The sequence below is a fragment of the Octodon degus genome, unplaced genomic scaffold (genome assembly GCF_000260255.1).
Source record: "Octodon degus isolate 3935 unplaced genomic scaffold, OctDeg1.0 scaffold00340, whole genome shotgun sequence".
Lineage (NCBI taxonomy): Eukaryota > Metazoa > Chordata > Mammalia > Rodentia > Octodontidae > Octodon > Octodon degus.
Genome location: NW_004524916.1, coordinates 722609 through 739048, shown reverse-complemented (window position 1 = coordinate 739048; position 16440 = coordinate 722609). Strand labels below are relative to the sequence as shown.

General features: G+C 33.9%; 1 protein-coding gene across 1 annotated transcript in view; it reads left to right on the top strand.

Moving 5' to 3' along the window:
- Window positions 1–16440, top strand: part of Lrfn5 (leucine rich repeat and fibronectin type III domain containing 5) — a 287129-nt gene that overhangs the window by 262027 nt on the left and 8662 nt on the right. Inside the window, exons 3-4 of the mRNA XM_004647917.1 lie at window positions 6703–8107; window positions 10603–11315. Coding sequence (XP_004647974.1) covers window positions 6723–8107; window positions 10603–11315 — 2098 coding nt within the window. The 5' untranslated portion in view covers window positions 6703–6722. The remainder of the gene's footprint in view (window positions 1–6702; window positions 8108–10602; window positions 11316–16440) is intronic.

Below are 16440 nucleotides of genomic sequence, written 5' to 3'. Positions count from 1 at the left end.
AATGAAGAATATTCGTTTGGATATTTTCAATATATATTACTCAGCTTTAAAGAGGAATAAAATCATATTATTATCAGGAAAATGAGTAAAATTGAAATCCTCATGATCAGTGAAATAAGCCAGGCTCATAGAGCTAACTATATTGATTTCTTTTAACAGAAAAACCTGATGTATAAAAAAATATGATTAATGAAAATAAAGAGAAATTATACAAAATAAAGGTAGAAGTGGAAGGAAATGAAGGGGGCTAACAGAATAGAAAATTAAGCTAAGTTACATGCAGGCACCATCCACCTGGGGGAAAAAAATCACTATTCTGCATTACAAACACCAAGAATAAAAAAAGTTCATTAGTCCCCATAAACTTCTTTATGCTCAATAAATGGAAACTATGATTCTTTACTTATTTTTTTGTTTTGTAATTAAATGCAATGTAGTTCATAAATGTAAATAATATGTTTACAAATGCTTGTATCATTTTAAATATACATATATGTTTATATCCAAGCAAAGACAACAGAGATTGGAATATGTTTTGTCCAGAGCTTATAGTAACATTTGAACTGTGTAAATTTAAATATCAAATAGTTATGCTAAATCAAGACTTCCCATAATCTGTTTTCTGTTATCACTGCACATGTACCACGTGGATACTAGACTTACAAGATCAGTAGATTCCAGCAAAGTACTTTGAATGTGTTCAATAACTCTTCATGGATAAATTAATGAAAGAAGAACTATAAGGCTATAGAAGTGAATTTTATTACTTTCAATGTGCTAAGAAATCATATTCATGATTACTATAACTAAAGACCAAAATACAAGTGTTCTAGATTATATAGATCATATTGGACTCTTAAATGCATCAGGTTCATTCCAAATACACTCAGTATGCCCTTTCATTAAGATTGTATCTACAATTGTTAGACTTTATAGGCTCAGGATGCAAAAACAAAAGAAAGAAACAAAGACTTCAAACTATCAAATGAGGTTCGCTATCTAAACCATCTTATCAAATACCTTTCATAATGCTACAGCCATTTCAACACAGATGAATACAATTCAACATCATCAGCAGGCATTAGTGTTTCTCCCAGGGCAGCCTCCTAGGCAAAGGGGCACTAAATGAACTCAGAGCTCTGCAGCACCATGATATAGCAATGCCGGAGGAGCCCAATCACTTTTCTTTTACTCAACATATAAATTGCTACAATATTGGTTTCTGCAGAGAACAGATTATACTCTCGGTTGGCTGTAAAGTCTAAATTTGCTTTTATATTCCATTCTAGTTGCCAAATAAATACCGATTCTCTTGAGAGTATTTTGTGTAATAGATATAAACTGGAAGATATATGCATTACTGGAAAGTCATTTTCTAGTTTATGTCTTCTCTGGGTCTGAAAGGGAATTTCTTGAAAGAATTTGTAATATAGACAAGTGTAAATATTATCTCAAGCTCCTACACATATATTCCTATTTGAGATGTTACAGGTCCATTCAAATATTGTATTTTATAAAGCCCTATTTGTGTTGTTTCGATTGAACTACTTCAAGACAGCAACAAGCAAATCATGTCTGGAGTAAGTTTTATTTAACTATATAAAATGATAGTGTGTTTGATTACATTTACGAATTTTAATTCATTTGTACCAGCAAAGTGTAAGAACTACTACCCTCTTCCACCTACATTTATTTCTTCAAAGGATTGTAATCTAATAAACATGGAGCTATCTCTCCAGCCCTCTCAATAAGTCTTCAGATTTGGGTCAAAATTGCCTTTTTTAAATCTTTTTAAAAATTTTTGTGGTACTGGGGATTGAACTCAAGACCCTGTGCTTGCCAGGCAAGTGCACCAATATTTTATTTATGCCAACTATTGACTGTGTACTTTTTTCTGATTTCTGTCTGATTTATCTGTGCTTACTTTACTTATTTTCTTCTATTTACTTTGGCCCTAATTTTTTAATGTAACATTTTAGGTTTCAAAATAGATAATTTTTAAAACTATAATTCTTCCTACTACCATGTTTTTGGGGGCTTTTGTTGGTTTTACTTTGCTCTACCATCAGGCCTACCAAAAATTGTGTTCTACTTTGTCTCCATCTTCATTTGTTCAAGATATTGACCCTATTCATCTTGTGATTTTTGTCTTTGATCCTTATAAATTTTAAGCACTGAGAAGATGTAATATTTTATTTTTGATTCATCAATTTATAATAAAGTATAATGTGACCTAAAACTATGTTTTGTTTGATTTGCTTTACATATTTTAAGGACCATTATTGCTCATGTTCTAAGAACACCAGGAAAGAATTGTGAATTCAATGTTTTTGAGATTGCTGTCGGTAATCGTAAACTAGGCAGGGTTGGTAGATAGTGTTACCGTGCTATTCAGATATTGGAGGTGGTGGTATAGTGGTGAGCATAGCTGCCTTCCAGATATTTGTACCTATTATTCTACTTGGATTAGCTTCAATTACCAATTAATAGAAATAAGAACTCATATTACTTATTGTCATTGTGTATTTAAAGGAACATCTTCCTTTAGTTCTATTGGATTGTGTTCAACATTTATTGAAGCTCTGTGTTACAAGGCATGTAAAAAAATTTTGTGATTTCCTGCTGAATGGAGTAACCTTTCTTCATGAAATGCTCATGTGGATCTCTGACCTTTGCCTCATTTTAATTTTTAACAATGATGGCAATTTTTATAATCAGTGTTTTGTGATACAGTTTTCTAAAATTTCACATTTTGTATTTATATTTGTAATCATTATATATTTATAAATATTAATATACTTATATTTATAATATATCTATAAAATTAGTATATTAATATTTGTTATATATGTATATTTATTATATGTTTATACATTTATTTATATTAATATTCTATATCTATATTTTGAAAATGTCATGTAAAATATTTGATGAATAGATGTGGTTGTTTCAGGCATACTAATAACATATGACTTTAACTGCCTTTTCTTTCTGTTTATAAATATTGTTAAATTTTAACATTTCATCTATCATTTTGGCATAGAATTTATATATTCTCAGCAGTATGTTTTTTATCTCTGTTTCTTATGTAATTTTAAACTTCTTTCTTTCTATGCTGTGGAAAATAACTAAGATTAATTTCTCTTAGACTTTTTTCTATTTGTGAGTAATTTTATGCTCCTTGCAATTCACTGAATATAAAATTCCAGGCTAGAGATTTTTCCTTATGAATTTTAAGTGTAGTGTTCTATTTTCTTTTGACTTTGTGCAAGTTCAGTTGGAGATCCCATGGTTATTCTTCCATATGTAATGGAGTAGCTTTCCTTTCTGTCTGTCTTCACGCTCGCTCTATGTTGGGCTGCAGCTCCTTCACAATCCCTGAAGGTGGACGCTTCATCTACGAGGCCTTCCCAGCTGCTGGGCACCACCCCAGCAATGCTCTGCATGCAAGCAACAAATATCTGTGTGATGGGGGCGCGACTTCACCACTCCCCCGTCTTCTCCCAGTGACATTTCTTTTCATCTCTTCTGCTTTTCCTGCTTGTCTCCCTGCAACACAGGATTTCCTAAAGTATTTCCTTCTCTTGCCCTTTGTGACTCCAATTTTTCTACTGTTCTTCCTTCTCTATATTAAAAAATATATATGTTTGTAATATAGAAATCCATTCCTCTGGCAAGCATCCCTGTGATTGAATGAAGCACGTGTGGAGCAAGATGGAGGCAGACACTTTGTCGCCGTGTTTTGGGGGCTTCTGTCGATTTTGTGTTGCTCTGCCAGTGAACTCATGACTCTGAAATGTCCTAGTTATGTAGCAAGACTTTAATCCCACTTTATGTTAGGTAGGACGCTCTGCTTTTGTGGAAGAGATGGGTAATAGTTCTGCATCTCTTTCCTTTTATCAAGAACTGTGCTTCTGGAACTTAGCTACTTTACTTCGCAGTCACAGAAGTGCAATGCTGTATATTGTTTTGAAATATAATTTGTGCTGTATCAATCTTATTTTGGCTGTTAAGATGAAAATGATAGTTTCTTGTGATGTATCATACTGGGAAATGCCACAGACACTAATTGTAAATATTTTAATATGTAACACAAATAAAGTAGTTTCCACTTAGCCACAGAGATATTATTTCTCCTTTTCTTCAGCTGTGTATAAAGATTCAAGTGTTTCCCGCCTGACATAGCTTGCTTTAAATCTAAAGAGAATATCCTTTGCATTTTGTTGCACTGCTCTAGCAGTGAAATTCTCAGTTTTCCAACTCTGTAATTCTTTTCATCTCATATAAAACATCATCGGGGGGACCACTCACTCAGGGTCCACCTTCTGTCCCTCTCAGACAGAAGCTTTCTTTTCCTCAATAAAAATATTCTGCTCATAAAATATAAATAAAATAAAACATCATCTGAATTGAAATGTTTTCCATTGAGTTTTTAGTGATTTAAAGATGCTTTCATTATTATTATTTTTTTTTATGGAACTAGGGATTGAACTCAGGCCCTTGTACTTGCCAGGCAAGCGCTTATTCTACTGAGCCATCTCCGCAGCCCTAGTCATTATCTTCTATTTTGCTTTTTTAAGAAAAAGAGTCACTAAGTAGTCAATATTTGCTTTCATTTTGTTCAATTTACCTTATACTCTGATTTATTTTTGTGACTGACTCTAAGGTATTTTTTAATGTATTTATTTATTGGGTAATGAGTCTCACTACACAGTCCAGACTGGTGGAGAGTCTCCTGTCTCAACCTCCCCAGTGTTAAGATTACAGGTGTTTGCCACCACACCTGGCTTCAGTGGGCAGCACAGCAGGCATTGAACTCCGGTCCTTATACTTTCCAGGCAGGCGCTGAGACCGCTGAACTATCACCACACAGCCCCAACTCTAAAGTTTTTGTTTGTTTTTTTGTTTTGTTTGCAGAACTGGGGATTGAACTCAGGCTCTTGCACTTGCGAGGGAAGCATTTATTCTACTGAGCTATCTCCTCGGGCCTCTATCTAAGGTTTTTTGTTTTGTTTTTCTTTTTATATGCAATTTGATTATGGTATATCATAATGATTTTTTGTTGTTGTTGACCTAATATTTATAAGCTTTTTAAATCACATTTAGAAAATTGCCTTTGTTTGTCACCCTATCATCTTCTGATACTCCTTTATATCATGTTTGATTTATTAATACCTCTCCACAGGTCACTGGGATTTGTGCATCGTTATGACACCCTCTTATTTTTTAAATAGGTTTAAACTTAGTATCTAATGCCCCTTTGCAGTTACCTGTACTACCAAGTCATCATTTGTTTGTTTGGGTTTGCTTTCTCCTCCCTTATGTTCTCCCGGGCAGCTGCAGAGACCCCACCCCGCATTCTAACGTGCCTCTTTCATTTGCTCCTGATTTTCCAGGTTTCCTTTCCTTGTGCTCTGATTGAAAACTATCTCCTGAAATTGTATAGCTCATTTAAATTCACTTTCTCTAGAATTGCAGTGCTATGCTTCTTTCCAACTCGTGAAGACTATTTTTTTGTACATTTTTGACTACTTATTGTGGGAAGACCATTTTGATATTTTCTATCATGAACGGAAGAGGCTATTTGTGAAAGTAATTCTTCCTAATGTGGTAAAATAATTCAAAGGCAAGATGATGCATTATAAAACTGTACAGTATTTCTATAATTATTCTATATTCTCTGCTTATACTTAATCTAATAATGGAGATATTTTCTACAGTTGTTTTCCCTAATGGTGTTCAAAACTTCATGGAATGTACATAACCTTTAATCATATTGATGTTGTCATTTTTATTTTTGGAGATTAATTTCAATAGCATATTCTCAAGTTCAAAATAGAAAATAAACTTCCCAAAGTATTTAGTTTTCTAAGTAATACTTGAAAGAATTAAGAATCATTGAAATTTTAAGAAAAGAGAAACTGCATACATCATTTCAGATTCACTATTGAAGATTTTGATAATCCTAAATTATCTTTAAAAGATAAGAATAAATTATCTTTTAAAAATCCACAGAAATAGTTAGTAAAATATTCTAATATTTAGAGAATTTGTGGCAAATTTTCAATCATTTTATTTTTGGGAGAAAGATCTTGTACTTGCAGTTAGCATAGGAAATTTGAACCATGTATGTATGACTGCTTGTCTGAATAAAATTTCATCGCTAAGTAATTACCTTTAATAGTATGTGAATTTTTTTATTAAGTGGCATGTATTATCTTTTATTGTATAGATTTATGTTATTGAAATGAATTACTTGCAAATTCTTAAATAGGAGCTTAATGTTTCAAACTTAAGTAAAAGAGGCCTTTTAGTATTCGGGGCATTTTCCTGAAATCCCAGCTCTCCTGTTGGAGAGAATCCCTCTGTCTTGTGCACCCCTAAAGAACGGTGGGCCTATTTCAAAGCTCACACTTAATTTATAACTTAATTTAAATAACTATTGTACTCTTTGGCTTGTTTTTCTTATTTGTACTTCTCTTTTCATTTTAAATTGTATAATATAGTGAATTTTATGTTATTCATCTTTACCTTCCATTACAAATGTTCATACAGACTAGGACTATTTAGGACTTACTTGTTCAGTAACGAAATGTAATCTTTTCTGAGGTCAAATTTGCATTAAAGTACTATACTAGTGGGAATACGAATATTTAATGAATGATTTGATGCTGACATTGCATTTTGTATCTTCTCTTTCAGGCTCTTAAATTTGATCTACAATGGAAAAATTTCTTTTCTATCTGTTTTTCATTGGCATAGCAGTGAGAGCTCAGATCTGTCCAAAGCGTTGTGTCTGTCAAATATTGTCTCCTAATCTTGCAACCCTTTGTGCCAAGAAAGGGCTTCTATTTGTTCCACCAAACATTGACAGAAGAACTGTGGAACTGCGGTTGGCAGACAATTTTGTTACAAATATCAAAAGGAAAGATTTCGCCAACATGACCAGCTTGGTAGATCTGACTCTATCAAGGAACACAATAAGTTTCATTACACCTCATGCTTTTGCTGATCTACGCAATTTGAGGGCTTTGCATTTGAATAGCAACAGATTGACTAAAATTACAAATGATATGTTCAGTGGGCTTTCGAACCTTCATCATTTGATATTGAACAACAATCAGCTGACTTTAATTTCTTCTACAGCATTCGATGATGTGTTTGCCCTTGAAGAGCTGGATTTGTCCTATAACAATCTAGAAACAATTCCTTGGGATGCTGTTGAGAAGATGGTTAGCTTGCATACTCTTAGTTTAGATCACAATATGATCGATAACATTCCTAAAGGGACTTTCTCCCACTTGCACAAGATGACGCGGCTAGATGTGACATCAAATAAACTGCAGAAGCTACCGCCTGACCCTCTCTTTCAGCGAGCTCAGGTCTTAGCAACCTCAGGAATCATAAGCCCATCGACTTTTGCATTGAGTTTTGGTGGCAATCCCTTGCACTGCAACTGCGAATTGCTGTGGCTGAGGCGCCTATCCCGAGAAGATGACCTGGAGACCTGTGCTTCTCCTGCGCTTTTAACCGGCCGCTATTTCTGGTCAATTCCTGAGGAAGAATTTTTGTGTGAGCCACCCCTCATTACTCGCCACACGCATGAGATGAGAGTCCTGGAAGGCCAAAGGGCAACCCTGAGGTGCAAAGCTCGGGGAGACCCGGAGCCTGCAATTCATTGGATTTCACCTGAAGGAAAGCTGATTTCAAACGCAACGAGATCGCTGGTGTACGATAACGGCACACTTGACATTCTTATAACGACTGTGAAAGACACAGGCGCTTTTACCTGTATTGCTTCCAATCCTGCTGGGGAAGCAACGCAATCGGTGGACCTTCATATAATTAAGCTCCCTCACCTATTAAACAGTACAAACCATATCCATGAGCCGGATCCTGGATCTTCAGATATCTCAACTTCTACAAAGTCGGGCTCAAATGCAAGCAGTAGTAATGGTGATACTAAAATGAGTCAGGATAAAATTGTGGTGGCAGAAGCAACTACGTCGACAGCACTACTTAAATTTAATTTTCAAAGAAATATTCCTGGAATACGTATGTTTCAAATCCAGTACAATGGTACTTACGATGACACCCTTGTTTACAGGTAAGGAATAGGGAGCAACTGGACACACTTGCCGTGTTCTAAGTGTAGAGTTAATTAATGTACCATTTATTTTTAATAGGGAATCTTATTCCATGCTATTTTATGATATGACAATTTCAAAGTGCATAATGTAAGGCTTGTTAAAGTTGGTGAATATGTATGGGGAACTATCTTGAATGGTGTTGTCTTTAAAGAGCTCAAACTTATATTTAATATTATGCTTATTATCTTACCTCATCTGAAAGATGTGACTATCAGAGCATAAGATTGATTGAATTTAAAAATTCAAAAACATACCAGAACTTACGCATCCACATGAGTGTTCTTTCCTTCAAGGAAGTCACGTTGGGAGGCTATTCCATTGTCCCAATGATGCTGACATTGCTCTAAGCACTTTTGGAATTATCTTTAGAAACTTCGTCATACTATTTTGAATATCCTCATTGGTGGCAAATCTTCGTCTTTTGAGGGTGAATTTCAATTTTGGAAACAAGCAAAAGCCATTTGGAGCCAAGTCTTGAGAATAAGGTGGGTGATCAAGATAGGTCTTGCCATTTTTGGTCAAGAATAGGATGTAACTATAAAATAATGAGACTGATTCCTTGTGCGACTGAGCTATGTGCGTGTGTTGTCTCCTCTTTATTCGTTCCTAAGACAGTTCTAAAGAGAGAGTTTGTAAATATTTGGAGCAGTGAAAGTAAGGACAATGATGAAGAATTTGCATCTGCGAATGAATTTCTGGTATGTTTTTCTAAATTTCAGCCTCATTGATTTATAGTCACATCTTCTCCAATTTTCAATAGAAGATACACAATTTTTACTCGGATATAACTTCATTCGTTATATAGGCTATTATTATCTATAAGAAAGGATATAAAATTGTGATTTTAAAGTAAGTTTTTGTTTCTTTTTAAGCTTTTTAGATATCAGAGCTTGTACGTTCTTAAATATACACATTCTTGAGGGTAATGTGGTTTTTCCTTTGTGCATGGAAATGAGAGTACATTTGAAACATAAGTGTGGACTAGTGTACAGAAAATAGCACAACTATCCAGCTAGTCATATGCTCAGTCCTGGAAAATGTTCTACTTGGTTGAGTATTAATTTTCTGATTCTTCCAAGAAAAGCTTAAGCGGTTTCTAATAAACCATTAATTACTAAAATGTGTGGATACAGAACCTGATACTCATGAACTGGCATCTAGTAGTCTGCTCTTGTGTCACTGAGCTCTTCAATAATTGAGGGGCGACGGAAACAATTGTCAGTGATAGGTGTAGCTGCAGCCCCCCACACTTAGTATACTTGCTGAACACTCTATATTATTAGTAGTTCTGTAAAATCAATTATGTTCTCAATTCCAAGGTTTAATGCTGCGGGATAAGTAAATTCTGTGTGACCCGATGAAATTGCTTGAATCCTCCGACCTAATGATTCTCTTTTGCAAAATAGTAGTAATGCCTGTATCAGGAGATCGTTCTAGGCTACATGTTATTGTACATAAATGTCCAATGTTTGTCATGCATTATATTTAATAATATTGGTGATTTCCATCATGAATATACACTTTGGCTAGAGAATTTTCTAATATATTTTAAAAAATTGTTTAGATTGTGTCACAAATTAGTAATAAAAAGTTTTGAAATCAGGTTATATTTGGTTACATCGGAAAACAAATCTTACTGGGAAGAAAGCATTCACAAAATCTTTTACAATGTAGTAGTTTTAGATATGTCTATAAGTTCTTATGAAACTTTAGAAACTGTATTTTAATGTGATTTTTTTCAGGACACAAGGAGAGATCTATACTCTGGGATGAAAGATCTATACTGGTCAACAGCCTTGCCTTCTTCTTATTGCTAGGATATTGCTCATAATTTTATATCACTCTTATTTATGGATTAAATATATAAGGGACCAAAGTATATAAAAACAATAAGATCTATACATAAATTACTTTAATTTTTGTAATCACCTTTGTTCTTAAAAATAGATTTTGTGAGTACCATACCATAGCAGCTTATTTCTGATTTGGAAAATAAATGCCCTGAAATACATTTGCATCCTGGTTTCTAATGTGATTGTCAGTGTTTTCTCTTTTGTCAAATTGGCTTTTAGTCACAGAGGTGTTGTAAGTGCTAAATGGATTTGCTTAGTAGTCAGATAATGTCACAGTCACACCTTTCAAAAGCAATTTGTCATAAATGATTTTTTGGCGGTGGCTTTTATTAGGAGTTCTGCTTTGCCAAGCAATGTAATTAGTAAGCTTGTCAAGGAGCCATGCAGGCACCGCTAATAGAACCTGGACTCTAACAATGACTTGTAGCTATTTTAACTGGGTAAATATAAGATTAGATCATTTTTCCATATCTCATGTCAGGTATAAATATGCTCATCTTAATGAGCACTGAAGTGAGATAGAACTGAAGTCATAATGACTGTCTATGTATACATTTTTGTTTTATATTAAATATTAACACCATTCTATTGTCCCACAGAATGATACCTCCTACAAGCAAAACTTTCCTGGTCAACAACCTGGCAGCTGGAACTATGTATGACTTGTGTGTGTTGGCCATATATGATGATGGCATTACGTCCCTCACTGCCACGAGAGTTGTGGGCTGTATCCAGTTTACTACGGAGCAGGATTATGTCCGGTGCCATTTCATGCAGTCCCAGTTTCTGGGAGGCACCATGATTATAATCATTGGTGGCATCATCGTTGCGTCTGTGCTGGTTTTCATCATCATTCTAATGATCCGATATAAGGTCTGTAACAATAATGGGCAACACAAGGTCACCAAGGTTAGCAACGTTTATTCTCAGACTAACGGGGCTCAGATGCAAGGCTGTAGCATAGCACTGCCCCAGTCCATGTCCAAACAAGCCGTGGGACACGAGGAGAACGCCCAGTGCTGTAAAGTTACCAGTGACAATGTCACTCAATCTTCAGAAACGTGTTCGAGTCAGGACTCTTCTACCACTACCTCTGCTTTGCCTCCTAGCTGGACTTCAAGCACGCCTGCATCCCAAAAGCAGAAAAGAAAGACTGGCACAAAGCCAAGCGCTGAAGCACAGAGTGAAGCTCTCACCAATGTTGAGTCCCAAAACACTAACAGGAACAACTCAACTGCATTGCAGTTGGCTAGCCAACCTCCTGATTCTGACACAGAGGGGCCCACATCTAAACGAGCACATACCAAGCCAAGTAAGTTTCTCACTGTGCCCGCAGAAAGATCGAGGTGCAGACACAGGTACTCCATGCATGGAGAAGTAGAGGAATACTATTGTTATGTTAACTCTTCGAACAAGTGTGGACTCTTTCCTAAAAGAAGCATGTCTCTGAGTGGCTTGTTAATTCAGTCCAAGAGTTCAGATGGCCATAGTGAAAAAGCAACTCTTTCAAATTCTGAACGGATATTGGAAAGTGCTCTGTAATCTGTTAATTCTTTTTTAATGAAAAATTATTTTGAAAATTCACATAAGAATTTGAAATTTGGAGTTCTAGTCTTGGCTCTCTGGTACATGGCTAATGGAGCTCAGGTTATGCATACACCACCTAGAGTAGAGTTGATATATGTACACACATATATCTATATATGTAAATATGAAGGTAACGTGGATAAAATGGATTAAGGCACACAAAGTTAAAAAATGTATGGGATAAAAGACTGGATTTCAGGTTCTGCAAAGGCAAGTCACGAAATGGAAGCTCTCACAGAAAAAAAGCCCACCCTAAAAGTGATAATTATTCCAAATTTTCAAAAGACCATTTAAGGATAATTGGTATTTTTCAGCAAGTAGACAGTATATTGTCTTTCAGTGGCAGCTGTGTGGTGCAGAAAACTCTGATAGGTTATTTAAAATAAAGTATTCTATTAAGATACTCAGATAAAGATAAAATTAAGCACCTTTCTAAATAGTATTTTTAGTTTTGGTGCCTTAATGGTTCTAATATATTTCTTTTCCGTGGCACCAGTTTTTAATTGCAAAAGAAAATGAAATAAAGCTCATTTTGTATTTATCAAAAAAACATGATCAGATTTGAATCATCATACATTTCATATGCATCTTCATGAGTATATAAAGATATTTGTATTCATTGAACAAGTTTGTCAAATGAGTGTATTTTATATTTTCTTAATGCAAGTTAAAGAGGAAGAAAAGATATAAGACTTACTTTATCAAAAGGGTGTTTATTTTTATCACCAAGTGAAATAAAAATCTTCTAATGGAGCTTTCCTCACATTTATAGGAGTATAAAGTCATTGCTCATTAACCAGATAGTGTTTTTCCCATCTGTGTTAAAATTCTACATTTGAATGCTTTTCTCTTAAAGTAAATGTGTTTATTATTTTAACCAAAGACTTTGATGAATTTAATCAGAGATCATTTAGCTTAGTGGGAAGATACCATTTAAAATATTTTATAATTATTCTTAAAATAGTGTTCATTGATACTAGAATATTCATGGAATATCACTGCAACCCAATTCTATAAATATTCCTATCTACTGGTTGAAAAATATAATTATATACTAACTTAAGGTAGTTTATGGTACATGAGGGTACAATCAAGCCATAAGTGGTGTTATCCTGAAGGTTGTGTTTTGTGTTTTGTTTTGTTTTCATTTTGATTCAAGGCTACCATTCATGTGAGAACTCAGATTCATTACATGACATAGAGTAATATGGTATGTTAGCCATAATACAATAAATGAATTCTGTACATGTGTCATTTACTCTTGGAAGTAAGTGAAACACATGGGAAAAGTTTGTTGATCCTTTCAGATCCCCTGGAAAACCCTTCAAAAAAAAAGTGTAGAAACTCAAATCAAGACAGTTTAATTTCTGTTTGCTGAGGACATAGAAAATTCAAATTAATTTGAACTTGACAAATACACAATGTTTATCCAAAATGTATTTTAATAAGGGCTAAGTTTTGAACAAGTTAGAAGTAACTTTACTACAAGTCTTAAAAAAGCTTATCCAAGAGATTATTCATGTAATTCAAGCCCCTCTGACCCCCTTTCCTGCCCCGCTTTTCATCCTTTTCTGAAAACTTAGCCTTTCACACTTTCTAAGTTAATCATTTCATTGCTCATGTATTATATAGTGTTGAAGAATAAATAAGATCTCAGTTGTGGCAGGAGTATCTGAAATTGAAAGCACTTCACAGAGTGAAATGTATTTTCAGAATTATTAATGTGATAATGATCTTATTCCAAACACACACACACACACACACACACACACACACACACACACCCCATACTTACATATTTTAAGGGAAGTCATTGATACTGTGTCTCACTAAAGAGCTAAGGCTGGGTTTGAACTCATTGTGTAACCCACGCTGGTCTTGAACATATATTATTTCTCCTGTTTCAGGTTCCTGATTGTTGAGATTGCACAACCAAGCCCAGCTTCCAAGTATATATTAAATTGGCACCAATTGCTTAATTTCATACCTCGTGTTGATTGGCATGAGAATACTACTCCTCTCCTTCCTAGGAATATCAAAATAATATTACAACATCTTGAAAAAGATGCCAAGTCTTAAAGAAATGCATTCCCAAGGGATTTATAAAATTATGAAAGAGAAAGAGCCTTTGAAATCACATGACATAGACAACAGCTTATAATTGCTAGAAGCTACCAGTTAACTTATTATGTGTTTTCCAGTTGCTTGTGCTTTTCAAATCAATATCCTGCTTGTGTTCATATAAAATGTTTGATTAAAATATTTTATTTCTCAGAAATATTTAAAATTCTATAACATCTATTCATATGAATTTTATTTTGTTGGATTGAAGTCATTGAAAAAATTAGATTTTTATTATTTTTACTAGATTATTTTTAGACTACATTAACTAAATGCTTGAACAAAAGTTCTGAAAAGTGTCTGTCTAGCCTGTTTTACTGCCTTTTAAAAGAATTATATTGAGGGGATCAAAAACAGATTTAATTATCAAAAGGTCAAGTGTTTATTACATTTGTTTATATCTTAAAATTTTTGCACAGCCAGGCAATGTTGGATAGAAGCAGAAAAGCTGCTTAAATGAACAAATAATTGGATGGATATATAAGTGAATGTGACCAGAGAGGGGAATGTGGTAAAAAGAAACTTGTTTAATTAGCAGAATGGAGATTGGGTCTATGGATATGAAGCATCATATGAAGGAAATTTTGTCCTTTTCTTTTCATTTTATGATTTATTGTATTTCTCCCTGAGCAGCCATATGTGTGTGATCTGAGACTTTTGCTCTACTGTGTTTGGTCAGTGACTCTGTAGAAGAGATACATTATTTCCAGTTTCACGTGCTTCATAATTTTTCTTTCATTTTCAGTCATTTCACATTATCAGCTTGTTCAATGTAAGAACAAACTTAGAAATACTCTGTTTGCTGTTAAGCATATTTAAATAAGCATTTATTTAAGGCATTCTGGGTGCCTGGGATATAGCTCAGTGGAATAAGTGCTTGCCTGGTAAGTGTAAGGTCCTGAGTTTGATCCCTGGCACCACACACAAAAAAATACAATTAAAAAAATTGTTCTAAAAATTAGTATGTGCTAGCATAGTTCTGGACAACCAAATTTTGTATTGAGGTGTGTCATAAAGGAGTAATGTATTGTCCAAAGCTGTCTCAAAAGTCTAACTTTGATTTCAAGATTGTTTTATTTTAGTCTACAAATATAGATACAAAAATAAAGCCATTTAAATTGGAATACAATAAAAATAAGTTTAAATAGATTCAAGAACTGATAACATCGATACTGTGGAAAACTTATTTTCTGTTTTTACAACCATTAACAGTTACAGATGAAAAGTCAAGATGCTATTTTATGCTTGAAAACAATTGATTTTATTGTTCCATAGGTATATCTTACCAAAATTTTTAGAATGTCTTTTTGAAAGCATTCTAAGAAACCTATAAACATAACAACTCTATTCTGCAAAATATATACAGTTTTTCACAGTCATTTAAGAAGTTCAAGAAGTTAAATATGTTCCATTTATTTGTCTGTAGGAATCCTTTATTTCCTTTTATGTAAAGTATCCCCCTTCAATTTAGAACACAAAGTCCTTACTTCAAATATCATTTTAAATATTTTATTTGCTTGTATTTCTGAAAATAAACTATTTTACTTACAAATATAAAAATAAGAGAACTTAGAAAGTTTATTTCAGTTCCTATGCATTGGTATATCCTCTCTGTAAATAGTGACAAAGTCTTTAGAGTTCATAGTTAAAAAAGATTGTGTGAACATCAAACATAGTCCTATGGGTAGTAATGTAAAGGCGAGTGAAACCTGTCTTTAAAGAATGCTGCAGAGAGGAAGGAGCTCGTTTTGTTTTTGGTGAGGATGCAGCACAGCTGTACCTTTCAGAGTAAAGAGCTGTTCCTGCTGGAGAGGCTCAAGACGCCTGCTCCTTTTTCTGGCATCGTTTTTCTGCTTGTCCATGAGCAGTCCCAGGTCTGTACCTTAACCACGAGTGCTTCTGTGCAGGCAGGTGCCCTTCTGGGGAAGAGCCCGTGGCATTGCTGGCTGTTAGGAAAGTCGGATTTTCATCTGCTTTGTGGTTGAGAATAGTCATCATGATTAACCTTATGTTAGTTATACTGACTTAATGTGTGGCTAACAAGTATGTCATTAAAATTGCATAAAGAAAAAAGAACAAATGGATTTTTATAGTAGTGTCAACTTCCACCTTTCAAATTACTCGATCATTTTGTTTCAATGCTAAGTAAATATATACTGGGTTTATGAATACAGCAAATTCTTTTCAGGTGTCTCTTATTTCTTATTTATTTATTTATTCTAAATAATCAATATTGGTTCTAGCAATACAGAAAGCTACTTAATATAAAAAGTGGTAAACATATTCCTGTGATTAATCAATTATGAACATTTGGTGTCATAAAAAGTAACAGGTGTTAAGTATCTGGGAGTATATTTGGGTGTTGCATTAACTGATTAAAGTAATACTAATAAATCTTCAATTTTATCAAATTGTATAGTTAATAATCAGTGTATGATTGTTTTCTCATTATATTCAACTATCTCAAAGTTCAAATTTGAAATCTAATTCATATTTAATAAATATACAGATTTGGTAAACATATACATCTATACATTACCCATCAATATATGCATATAGGTTTAAACAAAAGATTAATCAGTTAAAGTGATTTTAGTTCTCAAATATAAATTAGTAGACTTTTAATTAGTAAATTAAAATTATAGTGAAATTTCTGCATGTCAGGGAATTTCTCCTAGAAAAACCCATACAATATACTTGCTGTTTACCAGAAAACAATGGAATATAAA